The sequence below is a fragment of the Rhodnius prolixus genome, unplaced genomic scaffold (assembly GCF_049639745.1).
Source record: "Rhodnius prolixus isolate KJV_2025 unplaced genomic scaffold, Rpr scaffold_24, whole genome shotgun sequence".
NCBI classification, from domain to species: Eukaryota; Metazoa; Arthropoda; class Insecta; order Hemiptera; family Reduviidae; genus Rhodnius; species Rhodnius prolixus.
The window spans coordinates 173235-196999 of NW_027411637.1; the positions used below are offsets into that span (position 1 = coordinate 173235).

Here is a 23765-nt window from a genome sequence, read left to right on the forward strand (position 1 = left end):
CTCCTCGCTATCCTCAAGCCCCCTTCAATCGGCATCAGGGGTTCTAAAAGAATGTCCCCTTCCAGGTCACGGGCTATCTTCCCCTCCACTAAGCATTCGCTGTGACCTGGTATCTTCTGACAGCGTGCTACCTTCACGCCGATCTCGCTTGCACTGCCTTCCCGAGACCTGTTAGGGTTCCTTTCCCTGTTCTCCTGATTGTCCGTCCCACAGGACACTGCTTTCTCCTTGCAGCCATTCTCCACCAGTGCTACTGACGGGTTTCTGGGTTTAATTGTGACCTGACCTTGGCCAGCGTCTACAACCAACCCTAGTTTCCTCATTAGGTCCCAACCCATGAGACCACCCCCGCGAGTGGCTACCGCAGCGATCACAAAGGTGTGGTTCGCCCGGCTCCCCTCTACAAAGAACTCCAGTTCCTGTTCACCTCTAATGGGTACCGAACTCCCCGTAACTCCTGTTGCTTTAATACGGGACTGCTTGACTGCCACTCCAGGAATTGCTTGTTTTAAAATGGAAATTTCTGACCCGCTGTCAACAAGTAATTCCAACCGACTCTTTCCTGTAAACACAGGTATTGTTAAACCCTTAGACTTCCCCGTTGCTACATTTGGCACCAGGGCAGGGGCCCTCGGTTTTAACGGGCATTCGACGTCGGGCCATCGGCCGAGCCCTCCGCTTTTGGGTGCGGGCCTTCCCCCTCATAACAAGTCCTGACTTTTGCTAAGGTAGCTCGTCGAGTGCAATCTCGCGCATAGTTTCCCATTTGGCCACAAACAAAACAGGCTGTCTCCCGTTTTGAGCGAGCAGCCTCACTGCGTTGGTTACCCCACCCAAGGCTCTTCCTCCTTCTCAGATCACATGACTTTGCAAAATGTCCCGGTCTCCCACAACGAAAGCACATGCCCCCTGATCGTTGGGGCTCCACTGTTGTCTTCCCTTCTAGACCGGAACTTCCTTGCACAGCCCATATTTCCCGTGGAGAGGTTGACTTCACCCTCACTTGCTCAATACGCGAAGCCCGTGCCACCGCTTCGTGAAACGTTTTCGGGGGAACGTATTGTAGTTGCCGGCTTGGTTCTCCTTTGAGCCCTTTTATATAGGCAGCCATAAGAATTCTTTCAAGCTGAGCCCTAGCCCACCCTGCTTCAGCTACTGATGCCGAGATAGGCAATGTTTTCTCCCCGACTTGCCGACACCGATCTGCAAACTGACGCGCATCTTCACCCGACAGTTGTTCAAGAGAGTTAAGCTCCAACAGCTTTTGCTCAGGCGTAGCCACCCCCGCAAAGCGAGTTTTAATCACATCAACCATATCCGCAAATGTCGCCGTGGGTAGCAATAGCTCCGGTCGACAAGCCACACAATCTGCTGCAGCCCCTTTTAGTTTAAGACGACATATCATAATTTTATCCGCTTCTGACCACCCGCCTCTTTCGGCCACTAAGGAAAAATTTTGCAGAAATTGGTCAATAGGCCTATCTGATATGTCCCCACTCCAAGGCATGATTAACGATTGAAGTGAAAGATCTCGCTTAACCCCCCCTTCATTAGAGGATAAGCTTGCTGCTTCCCTTTGGGAGTGCATCCAGCGCACCTCCTCTTTCAACCTGTCTACCTCCTCCTTTAGTGCCTTCACCTCTTCCTTAATTCCAGAGCACTAATACTAACGTTACGTTACGGGTTTCCGACTATACCCCACACCTGACACCAATGTAGGCCAGCCGCTACCTCGTACGAACTACACTTCTATAGAGAGCCACTTACACACACTCAAGCACACACTCACACGCACGTACATACACTCACAGATAGATAGGACAACTAAACTACTTGAACAAAGCTATGATAACAATAAGTCTGATGAATTTACTTAACGGATTTACTTAACAAAATATTTGATACAGGAATAAACATACATACGCCGCATGGGCCGCAGACAAGAAAAGTCGCAGGTCAGCAAGAGGGAAACTTGGCTTTTCTACAATCTCTCAATCCTCGTCTGTATTCCAGCAAGTCCCAACTCAGAATGACCCAAAGTCAATAAAATACTTTTTTTATCCAATAAAAATCCCAGCTGTGAACATAAACCTAGCAACTAATTCTAGTGCTCAGTTACAATATCGTGAAATTTTCTGTTGATTTTTGACACAAGCTTCTTAATTCAGAATATTCTACATCTCCATCATACCAATTTATTCCATGAAGGTTATGAAATACCCATTTGTTTGTAGATAAATTTTGGATATCTTCTTGAGAAGGAGGTTTGAATAACCAATGCCAAAACACAGAAGGAGAGTCCTCATCTACGATAGTCACTTCCTTGGCAATATAACAGTTTTGAGGAGTAAGATAACCCAGGAAGTCAATTACACCAGCACGCATTATGAACTGATTTTCTCCTCCAAATCTCCTCTATTAATACTACCTCCCCTCCCTTATATTCTTCTAACTAAACCTGTTAATGGATTATATTCAACTAGTGCATCATGTAAAATTAAAGCGTAGGCTGTTGTACCAGCTTTAAAATTTTCTGCAGCTTCCAATTCTATTCTAATGTCAACGGAACTGGCTTTAACCGCTTCTATTTGACGCGAGTAATCTATGACGATAATCGGTCCCTCATCCCTGAACTGTTCCTTGCTTAAAATAGGTTCATTTTCCTTTCCATAAAAACTGTGCTGGAAATTTTGATACATATAGTATAGCATTGAACAGTGATTCTTTGAGAAGTCTATGTTAAGATCATCATAAGGATAAACCTCTGAATTTAGGTGCAATTTAACATTTGATATATTACAATGATAGAACTCAGACATGTCAGCTTTTAAATTATTCTTTTTGTTTGTCTGAAATGCAATTATAACATATCGAGGTTTTTCTAAATTTGTTGTAGTTTTCACCGCCCAAGTATGCTTCTTTGTAGCAGGTAGAGAGGGATATTCTATTAAATCCCATGATCGGAATGCCATGTGAACCGTTTTTCCTTTGTTGACGAAATTTAAAAATTTTAACCTTTGTTCATCAGAAACTTTAACATAAGGCATTTTCCACTGGACTGATTTTAATTTAATGGAGGCCTTAACATCAGCGTGTTCCCCTACAACTTGAATACAATCATTATCCGTTCTGCTGCGATGTAGAATTAATTCATGTTTTCCCTGTAGAATTATTTGATTATAATCTTCGAAGAAACCCATTATGATGTCTAGTGGGATGCAAGCGTCAAAGTTGCCTTTTTCATCAGCTAATTTCACATATTCTTCAGGCATCATCCAACCACTCATTTCTAATCCTAATGCCTTCTCCGGGCTAAGAGACGCATAACCTTTTAATGTACTAACAGTTCCAGGATTCCGAACATGGTCAATCAATACACCATTCAACTGATACTTGATTTCGTCAAACAAATACAAAAATCCATTTCTTACAAATCTCAATACACTTGGATCTATAGTTGCTTTTCCTTCTTGAACCAATTGTCCTTGAATGTAGAGAAAACTCTTAGCTGGAACAGTGTAGATGTCTTGCTGTTGCACGGCAATTATAATTTCATCAGAATTTTCTAATGATTGGTTATAGGGTTGATGGGTGTGATACTCAAAATCCGTTATTCTCTCCTCAAAACTCACTCTTTTGTTCACATTTAGTATTTCTTCCATTTTGGTTTAATCAAAAGTCCTATACTTTGTAGAAAGTAAATATTTGATGGTGTTAACGCTCGGTAAGGCGTTCTTTGAATACTAGTTGCTTTCACCGCAGTGTAATCCATTTTATACTTTCGAAAATCAATACCCATTTTTCTTTAGATGTAATCTGATGGTGATTGTCTCTCCGCGAAAATCCACCAAGTTCTGGCTTTGATCTGTTATAACAAGTGTTATATTGCTGATCACTTCACCGATAACTGGAAAGTAAATGACTGGAGATGGTTCATGTACGATTTTAAATCCTGGTGGAACTAATGGAGAAAATTCATATATAGTATGTCCTGGTTTCCCGTTTCTATATGAACCGGATGCTATATTACAGTTAATAGCAACTGTATTGACACTATGAATCTGTACAATTTCGTCTGATTTATGAGTGATCATTTTTTCTAACACCTCATGTTTAGTAAACCCCAGTAAAGGGCCAATTGAATGTTCTTTATTGAAGTAAACAGGTTGTGTACATGTTAATTCCACCTTCAAAGTATTGGTATTACCTTTCAATTTCAATGAAACTGGTGATTTTATATGTGATTTTAGATATTGTGCTATTGCTTGTACTTCATAAGTTCCTGTAGGTAAACTAATAACATTGTCTCCATAATGAAAAAAATTGTTAAATCCTTCAATGATGTTCGGTATGGAATTGTATGACTGAAAACTTAGTAAACCAATGCTAAAATCATCATCTAAATTAATTGGTGGAAACAGATCGGCACTAAGAATGCTTGAAGTTCCTGTTAAGGTAAACGTATAAGACATGACTGAATTCCGTAAATGCTTATTCTTCATTATTATATAGAAATTTCAAACACAAATGCCCACAATACGGAGTTCCGAAATCTTGATACCTTTTACGGTTGTAGGTAACATCGCAGTTTCTGAAATAATGAAGGAGTTCTAACGGCGGTCTTAAATTTCCATAAGGATCGAAATAATTTACTTTATTACTTTTTTTAATCTAGGCAACCCAATGAGTACCTATGTTTTGTATTGAATCTAGATTTACAATACCACATTCATTAGTTTTAGGATAACTTGGCAAAGAATCACGCATATAGACACCTCTAAAATGAGGTACGTTTTTAGCAAATTTCATCAAATCTATATTTGTGAGAGCTCTGTCAGGAAGTAGTCAATCTTGCATAATATAAAGACCATATCCTTTTTTATATGGTCTAAGGTAAAAACCTTGACCAATTTTCTGTTCTTCCATTTTCCTATTGTGACGTCTCATTTCTTCCAAACGATCTCTAGCATCTCTTGTGTCTTTAACTGCCTTAGCAACCGCTGCTGCTCCACCTGCTAGACTTCCTATAGCAGACAAGCCAGCAAACAATGGTATTAGAAAAGGGAGAACACCTCCAATTCTTGGGACTGGCAATATCCTTGGTAATTTGTGTAATTTTGATTTTGCTAAAAACTTTTTAGCTTTTTTGAGTGCCGTCTTGGCGGCTCCACTAATTGATGTAGGTGAAGTTACGCGAGCTGCACTGATTATATCTTTGATAGTTTTTTTCTTCTTCTTGATACCACCACCACCTAATTTTACTTTCACTTTCATCGCGTTTGTAACTGCCCAAGCAGCTGCTTTTTCACCAAAAGATGAGTCACTTGCCTTTGTTCTTTGCCAAGCATTTTCCACTAAGATGTGATCAGCTTTATGCCTTGATTTCAAATGTTTGTTTTTAAAATATGCAATGTCGTGTTCCTTGCAGGCCTCGTCTAAGGGATTAACACCTTTATAACCACGGTTTAGTCTTTCTTGTAATTTCGTTCCGGGGCCACAAAATTTATATCCTGGATTATGAACTTCAAATGGAAGCTTGTTAATCACTGAATTTATTAAACCTTTCCCGGTCGTTTTCTTTCTCATTATGATAACTGTTTTTAGGACTGATTCTATTTATATAGGCTGCAAATCAAACTCACCATCATCAGTATGCGATTGGAGAAGCAAAGTGAAAGTTTACCTGTTTATAACTTATTTCCTTCAGGTGAAGATCATGAAGCAAATGAGTGTCGTCATGGCCAATTGTTGCCCGATAATATACGTGCACTTATTTGTGGAAGTTCAGGGTCTGTTAAAACCAATCTCATAGCTTGTTTGCTTTTACAACCGAATGGGTTAAAATTTGGAAATGTATACTTATGTAGCCGATCTCTCCAACAAGAAAAGTATTTGTATTTAGAACAAGTATTCAAATTAGCACCAGAAATAGGATTTCACAAAATCAACGATACACAGCAGGTAATCACTCCTGACAATGCAGAAAGAAATTCTATTATTGTATTTGATGATATTTCAATGGATCAACAGGACATAATTAGACAATATTTCAGTATGGGTCGGCATAGAGGAATTGATTGTTTCTATTTGACACAAAGTTATGCAAGGATCCCTAAACATCTTATACGTGATAATGCCAATTTTATTATAATTTTTACGCAGGACGATTTAAATTTAAGGCATATTTATAATGATCACGTAAGTTCACCAAATCTGTCATTTAATAATTTTAAAAAGATGTGTGAGGTCTGCTGGGATGAACTGTATGGTTTTCTAACAATAGATAAAACAAGAGACTTATATAATGGGAGATTTCGAAAAGGTTTGGATACATACATCTATATATAGAGCAATATTTTCCATCGGTCTATCATTTTTCATTATGGATCCTAAAGTTACACAACATCTTATCAAAACTTCTAAATCTCTGCGAGAAAAATTCAAAAGTTTAAAGAGAGGTCTTCAATTATCACAGCAAGATCTGGAAAGAAGTTTAAAGCCCATTACAAAACTGCTTCAAGAGTTAGTTGAACAGAATAAAAAGCGTTCTAAAAAAGCCGCTTTAAAATCTGACGCTTCGACTTCTACGACATCAATTGAAGAAAATGTTAAATTACCGCTCAAAGAAGAAGAAGAAGAAGAAGAAGAAGTAAATTTACCGCTTAATCCTTCAACTCCTATACCACGAAAGGATGTTTTAGATATTAAAATGGAAGAAGAGACGTTTGAAGATGATGATTCTCCTCTAGAGCAAATAAAACAAATACATAGTAAAGAGGAATTGGAGAAAAGCTTAGAAGAAGTAGAAGAGATAGGATCCTTAATAAAACCATATTTATTGAAACATATGACTTCTGATACTAAAGATCTAGATGATAGATATGGCATTAAAGTGTTACCTACTGGAGGCATGACAATAGGAAATTCACTGGTAGCCATTGATGATAATGATATCAATGTAAATGGAAACTGGTATAAAGGTACTCTTGGGTTATTACAATTATTATTTTTAAAAAAGCCTAACAAATACACTGTAGAAGATTTGGAAAATTATAAGGATATTTTAGAAGTTAGTAGCGCACATAAACAACAATTTAGTGATGAAAAACATCTTAGCTCAAGCAAAGGATTCAAATACAAAAATATAATAGCTCCTTTATTTTATCCTTCTAAGGGTGAACAGTCGGCTCAACCCTATTTCACACCACCATCAACTGCAGATCAAGTTACTAGGACACCTCGGACTACCATTGCAACAAAGCCTATTAAAAGAAGATACGGTCTAAGACATACGACCACTACTACTGGTAAAGGTATGGATGTGGGGCAAAATGTTTATGAACATTGGGATGATCCAAATGAATTAGTGGATCGACTTCGGCTCTTATATGCATCAACAAGTGCTGGTCACACTGGACATGGAAATGAAATTCATTCTATAATCGAAGAGTTGAGAGAGGCAGATATTATTTATTAGGAATTACTTGTGTAATAAATTATCAGTTGTTGTTTGGTTTTCGATATGTCTATAGACAAGTTTGACAGACCTTTGCATCACTTAAAAACAGTATTTCATGCTAGTGATGATGAAGATGGAGAATATATCGACTTTGAAAATAAAAGATTACTTGGAATCAATAGTCCAGTTGATAGTTCAGATGCTGTTAATAAGATTTATCTTGAACAATTTGTAACTAAAGAATTGGAAAAGTATATAAAAGAGTTAGATTTAGTAACAAATACATATTTACAAGAACACTTTGTTAGTAAACGTTATCTTTTAGAAACGTATGACCAAGCCCGAAAAAAAGTTACAGATAATTTTGTGCGCGGTTTATTCACTGTTTTTAGGAACCGAATAAGTTTATTGAATCCAAATGTTCCTATAACTGCTGCTACGCTTAAAACGATTTTTGAACCATAAAGTCATGTCTAGCAAAGAGGCTGTAGTTGTTGAACTTCATAGACCAGCACGTTCACGATACCCTCGAAGGCGTACATTGCTCAAAGGTATTATTGTGGCAAGCTGATTTAATGGAAATGATACCATATGCTCGTCAAAATAGTGGTTACAAATATATATTAGCAGTGATTGATTGTTTCTCAAAGTACGCCTGGGTGGAGCCTGTTAAATCCAAAAGCGCTAAAGATATCACTAAATCTATGAATGATATTTTTAATTCAAGTGGAAGAGTACCGAAAAATATTCAAACTGATAATGGGAAGGAATTCTACAATGTTTCCTTCAAGAAACTCATGGAGAAGCACAAAATTAATCACTACAGTACTTACAGCCAGGTTAAAAGTTCAATTGTTGAAAGATTTAATAAAACTTTTAAAACTATGATGTATCAATTGTTTAGTCTTAGAGGAAACTACAATTATACAAAGCATTTACCTGATCTCATAAATACCTACAACAACAAAGTACACCGTACAATTGGTATGACACCATCAGAAGTAAATTCTGGCAATGAAGCATTCTTACTAGCTAATGTTTACTCTTCTAAAGTAAAAAGAAAAGATAAACAACGATTTAAAGAAGGAGACTATGTACGTGTTTCGAAAAAAAGAACTATATTTAGCAGAGGTTATACACCCAATTGGAGCACTGAAATATTTAAAATTAAAAATGTTCGCAGCACTATTCCATACACTTACCTGTTGGAAGATTTGACAGGACAGTCTATTCAAGGAGCATTTTATACACAAGAACTGCAGAAAACTAAATATAAAGATGTATATCTTGTAGAAAAAATTCTAAGACGTAAAAAAAATAAGCTGTATGTAAAGTGGTTAGGTTTTAAGAAACCTTGTTGGATAAATAAAAATGATTTAGTGGAATAATAAAGTTTTTGTAATAAATTTTTTTTTTTTTCATTAACCTTTACATACCTTTATTAGTACATACCTTTATTAATACCTACCACCTATACATACCTTTACCTTTATATATTTTTTAAATAAACTGGATTTAAACAAGTGTAAATCAGACATAATAGGGTCACAAAGGTTACAAGATAGCTAAATAAGAGAGATTCTTCTGAGTGGAGGGGGTAAAAAACTACCGGCTAATTCTTTTTTAATTTGGGTCAAATTATTAAATAGTATATATTTTTAATAAATTAGATTTAAACAAGTGTAAATCAGATATCAGAGATAATAGGGTCACAAAGGTTACAAGATAACTAAAGAGAGAATTATATTTGTTGTTCTTCTGAGTGGAGGGGGTAAAAAACCGATGTTTTGCCTACACACACTATTGGCCGGGGGGGTGGAAAAGTGTCCTGAAACAGACAAAATCTATCTACTTATGTATATATTAAGGACTTTGAGAAAATTAGTACGTAATCAAAAGACTAGACATAATGGTGCGATTAAAGTATGTAACGTTGTTTCACTCATTTTGACAATCAGCATGGGAAAACTGCAGCTGAGAAATTAACTGAACATGGTATATATTGCAATGATAATGATCCAGTAGCCGTTAAACATCCAACTGATGAGCCCATTATTAAATTCAAAAACGTCCAACATCAGTTAAAAGTGAATTTTGTGATTTATGCAGATTTTGAGTGCATTTTAAATCAAATACATACATGCAATACATGCACACCTTCTCCAGCGAGTTCATACAAAACGAAATATCAAGAACATATACCATTTTCTTTTTGTACATACGTTAAACCTAGCGATGAAATAGATCTTCTTTGGTTGACTAAAGAACCATTCTTGTATAGAGGAAGTAATGCTGCTCAATATTTCTTAGACCATCTCAAAGACTTATCAGTTTCTATTAACAAGATTTTAAAAATTAATGAAGAAATGCTGATTGACGAATTAGAAGAGAGAGAGTGGAAGGCGGCTAAGATCTGCTATCTCTGTAAGCAAGCATTTACAGAAGATAATCACAAGGTGCGTGATCACTGTCATATTTCCGGCATGTATAGGGGACCTGTCTGCAATAAATGTAACTTACGATGTAGGACACCTAACTATGTTCCCGTTATCATTCACAACCTCAGCGGATATGACGCACATCTCATCATCAAAGAATTAGCTAAGGGTACGTTTACAATGGAGCTGTGAATATAGATGATAGCAGAGATGATAACTGATAGAGTAAAATATAATCGCTGATTAGTGTGCACAACGGAGCTGTGATACATGCAACATGCCCGAGTAATGAAGAGGAGTTTTTATGTTCACCAGCAACGAAATGGTATATTTTTAAAAAAAAAAACGCTTTAGAAAATATCATGTACATACCATAAATAAAAAACGAAGAACTTTGGGTGAATTTCACCATTTATATAAGGAACTTAGAAATTATCCGGATCGTTTTTTTTAATATGTGAGGATAGGTCCACCCACATTCAACTATATTTTAGAAAAAATAAGGTCAAAATTAAGAAAACGTTGGAAAAATTGTCATGGAAATCCTATAACCATAGAAGAAAAACTAGTGATTACTCTTAGGTAAGTAATGATTTAATTGAAAAAAAACCAGGACTGGTTCCGGACCAGTGAAGAGAGTATTAGCTCCATTCTTGGCCAACTGATCAGCTATTTCATTCCCCTTGATACCACATGGCCCGGCACCCATTCCAATCGGACTTTGTTGTGCCGAGCCAGTTGATCTAGGGCCTTTTTACACTCCCAGACCAGGTAAGAGGTAATTCTGAAGGAAGAGAGGGCCTTCAGTGCCGCTTGACTGTCCGAAAAAATGCAAATCTCCCTATTTCTAAGATCCATTCGCAGATTTTCCCCAGCGCAAGCTCTAATGGCAAAGACCTCGGCCTGAAATACAGTAGCGTATCTCCCAAGAGGACTTTCAATGAGTACCTTAGGTTTAGCCCCATACACTCCAGCTCCGGTCCCGCAGGCCATCTTGGAGCCATCCGTAAACCACATGACTCCCTTCTGGCACTGTTCGGTCCAGTTTACCCTCCATTCATTCCTCGATCTGAGGATCACCTGAAACGGATTCTCGAAACTGTATCTAGGACAGACACTGTCCCCAACCATGTCTAATACTGGCAAAGGGTCGACCTTGTCTGTAATATTCATATGCCCAATAGAGGAGCTAATGCGCCTCCATTGTCCATTCCTCACTAGTCTGTACGCGCCAGCCCTTGCCTCCGCTTGAATAACAAACTGAAGCGGAGGCAACCCCAGCAGTACCTCCAGCGCAGCAGTAGGAACACTGCTAAAGGCCCCTGAAATCAACATACAGGCCATTCTTTGTACCCTAGCAAGAGCTTTTATGGCCGTCTGTTGCTCAGTCTTCCTCCACCACACCACTGCTCCGTAGGTGATGATAGGTATGACTGTTCTAGTATAAAACCAGTGGGTCATTTTTGGGCGAAGACCCCAAGTCTTCCCACAGGTCCTGGTTATACCACATAAGGCCTGCTTAGCCTTGAGTGTAACTTTATCCAGATGTGCCTTCCAAGTAAGTCTAGAGTCCAGAATGACACCTAGATACTTAACTTCGCCTGACATATCCAGCGTTTTGTCGAAAAATACAAGATTTTTGTAGCTCTCTTTGTCCCTTCTCTTAGTAAAGGGAACCAGAGTAGTTTTAGAAGGGTTCACAGAGAGATCCACTCTTCTGCACCATATTTCTATAATTTTGAGTGCTTCCTGCAGGAGTTCAGCCACGATGATCTCGTGCCTCCCCCTGACTACCACAGAAATGTCATCTGCATAGCCAAGGACCGTGAACCCACGGAGATCTAGCATCTCAATTAACTCGTCAACGACCATGCACCACAGGAGAGGAGACAAAACACCTCCCTGCGGACATCCCCTGACGGTTGTTATCATCAGCGATTCCCCAAAAAGAGTCGCTGTAATTTTCCTTGACGTTAGCATGCTACCAATCCACTTTATAATTGTAGAATCCAAGCCATGCCTTTCCATCGCCAAGGAAATTGCACTGAAAGAAGTGTTGCTGAACGCTCCCTCAATGTCCAGAAACACACCCAGTGCTGTTTCCTTGCAGAGCACAGAGGCCTCCAGCTCCTTAACCAAGCAATGGAGGGCTGTCTCGCAAGATTTGCCTATCTGATAGGCGTGCTGATTGGCATGCAGGGGTCGTAGCTTTAAGGCCACCTCCCTTATATGCAGGTCAATCAGTTTTTCTAGCACCTTCAATAAGAACGATGATAGACTAATTGGTCTAAAATCCTTAGCCTGGGTAAGAGTTCTCTTCCCAGGTTTAGGGATAAAGATGACTTTAACAGGCCTCCATGCCCGAGGGACATAGCCGAGGGCCAGACTTGCCCTCATTAGCCTGCATAAAATAGGAGTAATAATGTCTTTTCCCTGCTGCAAAAGAACAGGGAAAATACCATCAGGTCCAGGGGATTTAAAGGGCTTGAAGTGGCTCACTGCCCACACAACCTTGTTGTAGGTGATGCAGACTTTAGCAACGGTCCAGTTCTCCCTAGTGCTCCGACTCTCGTCGGGCACTATGGTTTCCCCACCCAGTTGCTCAGTTGCGACCACCCTCGATTCAGGAAAGTGAATCCTCATGAGACATTCCAGAGTGTCTCTCCCTGATTTCGTAAAATCCCCTTCCTCGTCTCTGATGGTTCCCAGAGAACACCCTGGGCTCTTCGAAATGATGCGATGGAGTCTAGCTCCCTCCGAGGTCATCTCTACCTCTTCACAAAGCTTCCTCCATAAAGCCTTACGAATGGCTAAATTGTAAGAAGTGAGGGCCTCACGGTACTCCTCCCATGTACCCCTTCTTTTAGCTGCATTAAACAGTTTTCGGACCTTTTTGCGGAGCTCCATCAGCTGATTATTCCACCAACTTACTTTCCTTTCGTGTGCATAATCGTCTCCGCACAGATAGCCCGGAAAGCCTCTATGATGACGCTCTGAAGGCTCTCCGCAGCGTCATCAATGTCCGTCCGGGTCCTAAGGTTGTTCCTCACTGCATTAATGTTTTGACTAATATCCCGTCTATAGGAATCCCAGTCCGTCCTCCTAGGGTTTCTATAAGTAACTACCTCCTTACAGTCAAACCCAACGTCGAACCTTATATACATGTGATCCGAGAGCGAGGGAACCCCTGATACATGCCAATTCCTAACTAGGGTCGATACAAAACTAGTCCCCAAAGTTAAGTCAATAACCTCCCTACGAATAGAATTATAGAAAGTAGGTTCTTCTCCTTCATTAATGACAAACAAATTATTAGCAAGAATGAAGTCCAGAAGTTGCTTACCTCTTAGATTGGTCCCTGAACTGCCCCACACCACATTGTGGGAGTTAGCATCCCACCCAATCAATAGTTGCAGACCTCTCTCCCTACACTGGATGGTCAGATGTTGCATCTCCTCCGAGGGAGGGAGGGCTGTTGAATCGTAAGGAAGATAGGTCGAGGCCACAACAATTTCCTTGACCCCTTCTTCCGCACATAGTTTCACTTTCACTGCAGTCTGGTCTCTGAAACAAAATTCCATCAGCAGTAAAGACGTAATATCTTCCCTAACGTATATGCACGTCCTGGGATTATCCAGGCTTCGATCATAAAAAATCTTACCTTTAGCCTCGCCATGTCCTGCCACCCGCCCCCGTACTAGCCAGGGTTCCTGAATTAAGACTATGGCGATATCTTCATCGCAAATGAAGTGTGTTAGAGCTGCCGATGCCCCCCTACTGTGGTGGAGGTTCACCTGCAGCATCCTCCAGAAGTTTGGGGGGGTCATTATCCGCAGCTCCTCCAATAGGCTTCGAAACTTCCCGAGTTTGACTACCTCAAGGCCCAAAAATAGTTTAAATTTGGACCTTTTCAGTCTTCCCAAGGACTGTTCCGAAAGATCGAACACAAGGATTTGCCCCCTGGGCTCGACCTTCCTATTGATTAACCTCCAATCTGCCGTCTCAAGTCCCTCGTTCTGAACGTTGAGACTATCCAGAACAGCAGATGGAGAGGCGTCTTTGTAGGCACCTGAAACCCACATCGCCACCTTGGCTACCCTTGTCACCCTCCTGGCCAGACCCACCCTCAGCCTAGCTCCCTCTCCCACTTGGAGCTCTGGGATTGTCCTCTCCAACCAGAGTCGTGACGTCTCATTGTAACAATTCACAATAAGTACAGAAGATGTGTTCAAAGATATGAGGGAGTTGGAACATCATTTTGACACCTCAGACTATCCTCACGAACACCCCAACTATTCTACCAAGAATAAAAAAGTGTTGGGGAAATTTAAAGATGAAGTGAATGGACAAATAATTAACGAAGTGATTGCCTTAAGACCGAAAATGTATGCCATCAATGTTGATGGTAATGTTGGATCCTCGCAAGGAGACGCGGCTCCCCTTGTGGGAAATTTAGGTTGATGCAGTGGAGGGTTGGGTGCATTGGAGGTCTGGAAGGAGAAAGGGACTGCGTACGTGACCAAGCTCAGGCAGTTGTCCTTGACTTCACAAGGAAGTGAGAAGTGTCGTTCTCGTCAAGTGTAATTCTTTGTCTATATAGCGTCATTGCGCCAAGTTTGTTGTGTTTTTTGCAAATTGTCAATGTGTTTTTGGTTTAACCAGCGTAGTCTGCCTGGAGTTAATCTATTAATACAAGTATCAGTGGAGAATAACTCCCTTTCTGACATTATTGTCATTTATGTTGTCTTGGCATATAATTGCCCCCTCAATTGTAAAGGCCTTAATTCTGTAAGTGAAAACATTGTACGTACCTACGTATTTGTACTCCCATGTGGAGAGATTTCCCTTGTCGCCAGGCAAGAAAATTGTAAAGTTGTTCGCATTAACATTCCCTCCGTCAGGAAGGATAAACTCTGTAGTTGTCAATTGCATGTTGTCTAGCCAATTGGTATTGTATCATCAATAAATACTTGTTATTTTTTGTAAGGCTTTGGCAAAGGTATTTTGGGTGGCTGTGGCGTCCACCACATTTTATTTCCCCTCCTTTCAATACAACATAATTCCTTTCAATACAACATAATTAGACTAAACTGCTCTCCCACATTTCGTCCTCGCCTTGGACATTTCATTTAGCCCTCTTCGAGTATTTTTCAGGTAATATAAAAAAACCTGCCAAAGGAGTTCAGAAAACCACTCTCAAACGGATAAGTTTTGAAGATTACAGACGTGTTTTATTGGAGAATATTTCCATGTTATCCATAATGAGATCTTTCAGATCGAAGGAGCATAATGTTTTCTCCCTTGAAGTTAATAAACTCTATCTCTCCGCAAATGATGACAAACGGATCATCTCACAAGATTTTATACATACTAAAGCCTATGGTTTTTGCAATGAAACCCTTACGTGAACATTTTTTTGCTATTAGACTTATATTTAAATATAAAAACATTTGTATTCTTATATTTTTTCTTAATCATTAATGTAATAAAAATAATTCACTCTTGCAATGATATATAATTGTAAGGCATTCAGCCTTTGGCTAAGCTTCAGCGGATTTTAAAAAAGGACTCGTGTTCCTCTTTGGGACCGATTGAAAGCCCCTGGTCGGTTTACCTCTACACCGGCGGAGGCACTTGAAGCCATGCTTAATAGCATGGTGTCTGAAGAGGACTCATCCTTGACGTCTTTTTCGTGCGATCTTTCGGTTGACCGCTCGGCTGCTGTTGATTTAGCGAAACGAGTGTTTGATCGGGGTCGCGCGGGTCATGCGCTGAGTATGTTTAAACCATATAAGTCCCCTGGGGCGGATGGGATATACCCCATCATGCTTCAACAAGGACGAGAACTTTTGATTGAACCACTTCTTGGAGTGTTCAAGAATTCCTTCGTGCAGGGTTATGTCCCTATTCTTTGGCGCAAGGTGAAGGGAGTTTTTATCCCTAAACCTGCTAAAGATACTTACCAGAAACCTAGCTCTTATAGGATGATTTCTTTAACCTCTTTTCAACTTAAGCTGATGGAGAGGTTGGTGCTGTGGTATCTTATGGAGCTGCCTGCGCCTGATGGTTGCCTTCTACCCAACCAGTTTGGTTTTAGGGTCGGGGGCTCTACGGAAGCGGCGCTGCACCAGTTGGTTACCAGGCTAGAAAAGACTATTATCAATGGTGAATATGCAATGGGACTCTTCTTGGATATAGAGGGTGCATTTGATAATGTATCTTTGGTGTCCATTAGAGATGCTTTGCTTAATTTTGGCGCTGCAGCCGCGGCAGTGAATTGGATATGCCATATGGCGTTCGGTAGGTTATTGTCTGTCGAGTGCCTTGGTGTGGTTCGAGAACGAAGGTTGTTCAGGGGATGTCCTCAAGGTGGGATTTTATCCCCCTTTTTATGGAACCTGGTGATGGACGGCCTTCTTAACGGTCTTGCCGGTCGTCCGGGATATGCCCAGGCGTATGCGGATGATCTGGTGGTACTTCATGTGGGGAAGGATCTTGGCACGCTTCTCGATCTTTCGCAGCAGAGCCTTTGCTTTGTGGCGCGATGGGCTGAGGGAGGTGGGCTGAGATTCAGTGTTTCTAAGACCCAGGTAGTATTGTTCACCTGGAATCGGAGACGCCCGCAGCGTGGGCTTACACTTTACGGAGAGGAAATCCAGTTTTGCTCAACAGTGAAATATCTTGGAGTGATCCTGGATTCTAGATTATCTTGGACTCCGCATGTCAAGGAACGTGCGAATAAGGCCACCTCTGCACTCATGCAATGTCGCAGGGTGGTTGGCAAGAGATGGGGAATTTCCCCTAAGCTCATGTATTGGATGTATACGGCCGTAGTGCGTCCTATTTTAGCCTATGGCTGTATTGTTTGGTTGAATGCCACTCGTCAGAGGACGCTTTGTAATGCTTTGCAACGTGCCCAACGGCTAGCATGTTTATTGATTACCGGAGCATTGCAGAGTACTCCTACTGCCGCTTTGGAATTTATGTTACGGCTTCCTCCCTTGGATATTTTTCTTAGAGGGGAGGCTTTGATGGCCGCGCGTAGACTTGAGAGTGTCGGCATGTGGGCATCTACGAACCTTCTCGGTCGGAAAGGCAGGCTTATTAGTCATGCTGATCTGGTTTGGGAAGATAAAAAGCAAATTGCAGTGCTCTCCATGCCGGGGGACTTCATCCCTGCGACTCTGGACTTCAATAGGAATTATGGGGTTCAGATACTCGCGAGGGCGGAGGCTTGTGCTTCGGCCGTCGAGTTATCAACAAACGCCATTTCTGTTTTTACGGATGGGTCATTGATGGATAGGGCAGGTGCTGGTCTCTGCATCTGGGGACCCCAGTTTGGGCTCCGATGGGAACGCATCTGCCTTGACCTTGGTAATTATGCATCTGTTTTTCAGGCGGAGTTGGCTGCTATTGAGATGGCAGCTACTTTACTCCGCTGGAAGGGATTTGCTGATACTGAAATTAGGTTCTTCACGGATAGCCAGGCTGCAATTAAAGCTCTGGTCTCTCCTAGTAAGAATCAAATCTCGGTTAATTCTTGTCACGTTGCTCTTAATTTGTTAGGAGCTCTGAATATTGTTTCGGATGCTTGGTCCCCTGGTCATTCTGGGATCCCGGGTAACGAACTTGCTGATGAAACGGCAAAGGAAGGAGCTGCGTTGATAACAATGACTCCTCAGCCTATTATCCCTGTATCCTATCGACATTGTAGAACAGAGGTAGAGCAGTGGATTTTGAAAGAACATCGGAAACGGTGGAGATCCCGAACTGACTGCCGCCAGGCTAAGGAAATCCTTGGCCTGTCGAGAACGGATATGGTTGGTCTTAGCAGGTCCCGGATCCGCCAGCTGGTTCAGGTGTTGAGTGGACATGCGAATTTAGCGTATCATCTTTTTAAACGCGGCCTTATCCGGTCGCCAAATTGTGCTGGCTGTGGTGAGTCCGATGAAACTGTGAGGCACTTTGTTGAGGTGTGTCCAGTTTATTCTAAAACTAGATTCCTCGTCTTCGGTAGGGTAAATGTTTCCCTGCCGGAGATTGTGGCATCGGGTAATCTAAACGAACTTTCTAGGTTTATTCAGTGCACTGGGCGATTGAGTCGTTATGCTCCCTAGTGCCCTGTTACTAATTTATTAGTTTATTATATTAGCATCTGGCAATTTTTAGCCGGATTTGTTATTTTTTTTTTTTTTTTTTTAAACCCCGGTATCTCTTATGAGATGAGGGGTGGGCGGGGAACAATGGGCATTAGGATTGCCTGCGTTCCTTCCACCTTTTGGTGGAACCGCCCGTCTTAAACAATCTAATCTAATCTAATCTGGCGAGTCCACTGCGGGGGAGGATGTTGGATCCTCGCAAAGAGGTGCGGCCCCCCTTGTGGGAAATTTAGGTTGATGCAGTGGAGGGTTGGCTGCATTGGAGGTCTGGAAGGAGAAAGGGACTGCGTACGTGACCAAGCTCAGGCAGTTGTCCTTGACTTCACAAGGAAGTGAGAAGTGTCGTTCTCGTCAAGTGTAATTCTTTGTCTGTATAGCGTCATTGCGCCAAGTTTGTTGTTTTTTGCAAATTGTCAATGTGTTTTTGGTTTAACCAGCGTAGTCTGCCTGGAGTTAATCTATTAATACAAGTATCAGTGGAGAATAACTCCCTTTCTGACATTATTGTCATTTATGTTGTCTTGGCATATAATTGCCCCCTCAATTGTAAAGGCCTTAATTCTGTAAGTGAAAACATTGTACGTACCTACGTATTTGTACTCCCATGTGGAGAGATTTCCCTTGTCGCCAGGCAAGAAAATTGTAAAGTTGTTCGCATTAACATTCCCTCCGTCAGGAAGGATAAACTCTGTAGTTGTCAATTGCATGTTGTCTAGCCAATTGGTATTGTATCATCAATAAATACTTGTTATTTTTTGTAAGGCTTTGGCGAAGGTATTTTGGGTGGCTGTGGCGTCCACCACATTTTATTTCCCCTCCTTTCAATACAACATAATTCCTTTCAATACAACATAATTAGACTAAACTGCTCTCCCACATTTCGTCCTCGCCTTGGACATTTCATTTAGCCCTCTTCGAGTATTTTTCAGGTAATATAAAAAAACCTGCCAAAGGAGTTCAGAAAACCACTCTCAAACGGATAAGTTTTGAAGATTACAGACGTGTTTTATTGGAGAATATTTCCATGTTATCCATAATGAGATCTTTCAGATCGAAGGAGCATAATGTTTTCTCCCTTGAAGTTAATAAACTCTATCTCTCCGCAAATGATGACAAACGGATCATCTCACAAGATTTTATACATACTAAAGCCTATGGTTTTTGCAATGAAACCCTTACGTGAACATTTTTTTGCTATTAGACTTATATTTAAATATAAAAACATTTGTATTCTTATATTTTTTCTTAATCATTAATGTAATAAAAATAATTCACTCTTGCAATGATATATAATATTGTAATATTAATTAGTAATATATATAATAATCCAAGAAAAGAAGAAGTAATCAAAGAAAAGTCTAACGCTATGGATACAATGATGCCTTATTCTATGAACATTAATGAAAAATTTCAAGTAAGTAAGGAGTAAAAAAAAATTGGAAGTAGTAAAAATAGTGACAAAAATAAGCAAACTAATAATTTTTTTTTTTTTCAGATAACTGAAAGAATTTTCTTTCATCCCATGGTCGAAAACCTCAGAACAGTTAAACAAATCTTACAAATATTTAATAATGCTAGTATTGCAGCACTGATCATAGAAAAGGAAGCCAGTGAATATCACGTTTTTGTTAATAACAAGAATTTTTATTCGGGGGTATTTATACCAGCCATATCATCAATTGACTCTTTAAAATTTATAGGAAGAGCCCCAGTGAACAGTGTTCCATGTATGGCTTTTAAAAACAGTTCAACTGTTTTTATCTTTAGATTTCAACCGAGAGGTGCTTTAACGCTGAGTAACTTTGAGTATTCCTTGAGAATAAATAATAATGTTTGTTGTATAATGCACAATGAAGATTTAATACCTATAGTAAAATTTGTTGATAACTCAGCTTCATTGAAAATTGTAAGCCTTAAGGCAATTACCTCTAATTGTGATATGACTATGAGGTAAATAAATAAAACAGTTAAGAAAAAAATCTGTTATTTAATCAAACCATTTTTCACAAACCATATACATTCTGGATTATAGAGTTTATGTATTTCACAGGGACACTTCTTAATATTACTTTCTAATTCGAGTCCACAAAAAATACATTTTACACTATGATTTCTTGTTTTGAAAAAGCCATGATATGCTAAAAATTCTGAGGAAAGAGGATTAGTCCAATGGCTAAATGTTTTTTCCCTTATTTTTGCATCGTAGAGATCCACCTTTGATCTGTTCCTTGAAATCCAATCAACCAATATTTTTGCAATTTTTAATGAACAGTTGGATTTCCTTCCGCAATGGCAGATGCATTTAGTGAATTCCAACGTTGAAGTGAGACATTTCAGTGATGGACAGCCAAAATCTTGGAGGTCAAAGACTTCTTTTTCTATAAGTTCTTCAAGAAATATAGATTTTTCAAGTCCTTTAGCAAAAAGAATGGTAAAATTTTCAGTTGATTTCTGACATAAGCTTCTGAATTCGGAATATTCCACATCTCCATCATACCAATTTAATCCATGAAGGTTATGAAATATCCATTTATTTGCAGATGAATTTTGAGCATCTTCTTGAGATGGGGGTTTGAATAACCAGTGCCAAAACACTGAAGGGTAGTCCAAATCTATGATAGTCACTTCCTTGGCGATATAACAGTTTTGAGGAGTAAGGTAACCCTGGAAGTCAATCACAGCCGCACGCATTGTGAAAACTAAATTTCTTCTACAAAATCTTCCTCAATTAAATACTAACCCCCACTTCCACTTATATTCTCCTAACTAAACCGGATAACGGATTATATTCAACTAAAGCATCATGAAAAATTAATGCATAGACTGTTGTATTGGCTTTAAAATTTTCCGTCGTTTCTAGATCTATTCTAATATCAACTGAAGATGATCTAATTGCCTCTGATTGACGAGAACAATCTATAACTATAAAAGGCCCTTCATCCCTAAATTTTTCTTTGCTTAAAAGAGGCTGATTTTCTTTAGCGTAGTAGCTATGTTGAAAATTTCGATACATATAATAAAGAACCGTAAATTGATTCTTGGAAAAATCTATGTTGAGATCATCATAAGGACAAACTTCAGAATTTAGATGTAACATTACATTTGATATACTACAGTGATTAAACTGAGACATATCACTTTCTGCATTATTCTTTTTATTTGTTTGAAATGCAATTATGATATAACGGGGCATTTCTAGATTTGTTGACGTCTTCACAGACCAAGTTTGCTTTAGTATTAGTAGGCAGAGAGGGGTTCTCTACGAGGTCCCATGATCTAAATGCCATGTGAACGGTTTTTCCTTTATTGACTAAATTTAAAAACTTTAACCTTTGTTTATCAGACACTTTAACATACGGCATTTTCCATTGCACAGATTTTAGTTTAATAGAAGCTTTAACATTGGGGTGATCTTTTAAAACTTGAATGCTATCATTATCCGTTCTACTGCGATGTAGAATTAACTCATGTTTTCCATTTAGAATTATTTGATTGTAATCTTCAATGAATCCCATAACAATGTCTAGTGGAATGCAAGCATCAAAATTACCGTTTTCATCAGCTAATCTAACGTATTCAGTAGGCATCATCCAGCCGCTCATTTCCATTCCTGACGCCTTATCCGGACTAAGAGATGCATAATTTTTTAATGTACATGTGATTCCTGGATTTCTAACGTGATCAACCAGTACACCATTCAACTGATACTTGATTTCATCAAACAAAACAAAAATCCATTTCTTACTATTCTCAGTTCACTTGGATCGATAGTTTTAGAACCTTCTTTAATCAATTGTCCTTGAATATATAGAAAACTTTTGGCTGGAACAGTGTAGATGTCTTCTTGTTGAACGGCGATTATTATTTCGTCAGAATTGTTGAATGATTGGTTGAAAGGCTGATGAGAGTGAAATTCAAAGTCTGTTATTCTCTCCTCAAAATTCACTTTTTTATTCCCATCTAGTATTTCTTCCATTTTGGTTTAATCAAAAGTCCTATACTTTGCAGAAAGTATATATTTGATGGTGTTAACGCTCGGTAGGGTAATCGTTGAATACTAGCTGATTTCACTTCAGCGTAATCCATTTTATACTTTCGAAAATCAATACCCATTTTTCTTTAGATGCAATCTGATGGTAATTGTTTCTCCGCGACAATCCATTAAGTTCTGGTTTTGATCTGCTATAGCAAGTGTTATATTGTTGATTACTTCACCGATAACTGAAAAGTAAATGACTGGAGAAGGTTCTTGTACGATTTTAAATCCTGGAGGAACTAATGGTGAAAATTCGTATATAGTATGTCCTGGTTTCCCGTTTCTATATGAACCGGATGCTATATTACAGTTAATTGCAACTATATTGACACTATGAATCTGTACAATTTCGTCCAATTAATGAGTGATCATTTTTTCTAACACTTCATGTTTAGTAAAGCCTAGTAAAGGGCCGATTGAATGTTCTTTATTGAAGTAAACAGGTTGTGTGCATGTTAATTCCACCTTCAAAGTGTTGGTGTTACCTTTTAGTTTCAATGAATCTGGTGAATTAATATGTGATTTTAGATAACGTGCTATAGCTTCCACTTCATAAGTTCCTGTAGGTAAACTAATAACATTGTCTTCATAATGAAAAATATTGTTAAATCCTTCAATGATATTCGGTATGGAATTGTATGACTGAAAACTTAATAAACCAATGCTATAATCACCACCACTGTCTCATAAATTAATTGGTGGAAAAAGATCGGCACTAAGAATGCTTGAAGTTCCTGTTAAGGTAAAGGTGTACGACATGACTGAATTCCGTAAATGCTTATTCAACGTTAATATATAGAAATTTCAAACATAAATGTCCACAATATGGAGTATTCCAATCTGATATCTTTCACGATTGTATGTAATATCACAGTTTCTGAAATAATGTAGGAGTTCTGATGGCGGTCTTAGATTTCCATAAGGATCGAAATAAATTACTTTATTATTTTTTTTAATATAGGCGACCCAATGAGTACCTATGTTTTGCACTGAATCTAGATTTACAATAGCACATTCATTAATTTTAGGAAAATTTGGCAATGAATCACGCATATAATCACCTCTAAAATGAGGTATGTTTTTAGCAAATTTCATCAACTCTATATTTGTGAGAGCTCTGTTAGGTAGTAGTCAATCTTGCTTAATATAAAGACCATATCCTTTTTTATAAGGTTTAAGGTAAAAACCTTGCCCAATTTTTTGTTCTTCCATCTTCTGAATGTGACGTCTCATTTCTTCTAGACGATCTCTAGCATCTCTCGTACCTTTAATTGCCTTAGCAACCGCTGCTGCTCCACCTGCTAGACTTCCTAGAGCGGACAAACCTGCAAATAATGGCACCAGAAAAGGGAGAATACCTCCAATTCTTGGAACTGGCAATATTCTTGGTAATTTGTTTAATTTCGATTTTGATAAAAACTTTTTAGCTTTTTTGAGTGCCGATTTAGAGGCTCCGCTAATTGATGTGGGCGATGTGACGCGAGCTGCACTTATTATATCTTTGATGGTTTTTTTCTTCTTCTTGTCAGCACCACCACCACCTAATTTTACTTTCGCTTTCATAGCGTTAGTAACAACCCAAGCAGCTGCTTTTTCACCAAAAGATGAGTCACTTGATTTTGTTCTTTGCCAAGCTTTTTCTGCTAAAATGCGATCAGCTTTATGCCTCGATT

At 39.3% G+C, this 23765-nt stretch overlaps 1 protein-coding gene across 1 annotated transcript; it reads right to left on the minus strand.

The window, feature by feature from the left end:
* Positions 1-2438: 2438 nt before the first annotated feature.
* On the minus strand, positions 2439-4128 carry LOC141462271 (uncharacterized). Its single transcript, XM_074143977.1, has one exon. The coding sequence runs from the start codon at positions 3660-3662 to the stop codon at positions 2439-2441; it is 1224 nt and encodes a 407-aa protein (XP_074000078.1). The 5' UTR covers positions 3663-4128.
* Between the last annotated feature and the right edge of the window lie 19637 nt (positions 4129-23765).

What these genes read in the sequence shown, in the direction of transcription:
- LOC141462271 (XM_074143977.1), bottom strand. Translation starts at nt 3,662, where the DNA reads ATGGAAGAAATACTAAATGTGAACAAAAGAGTGAGTTTTGAGGAGAGA.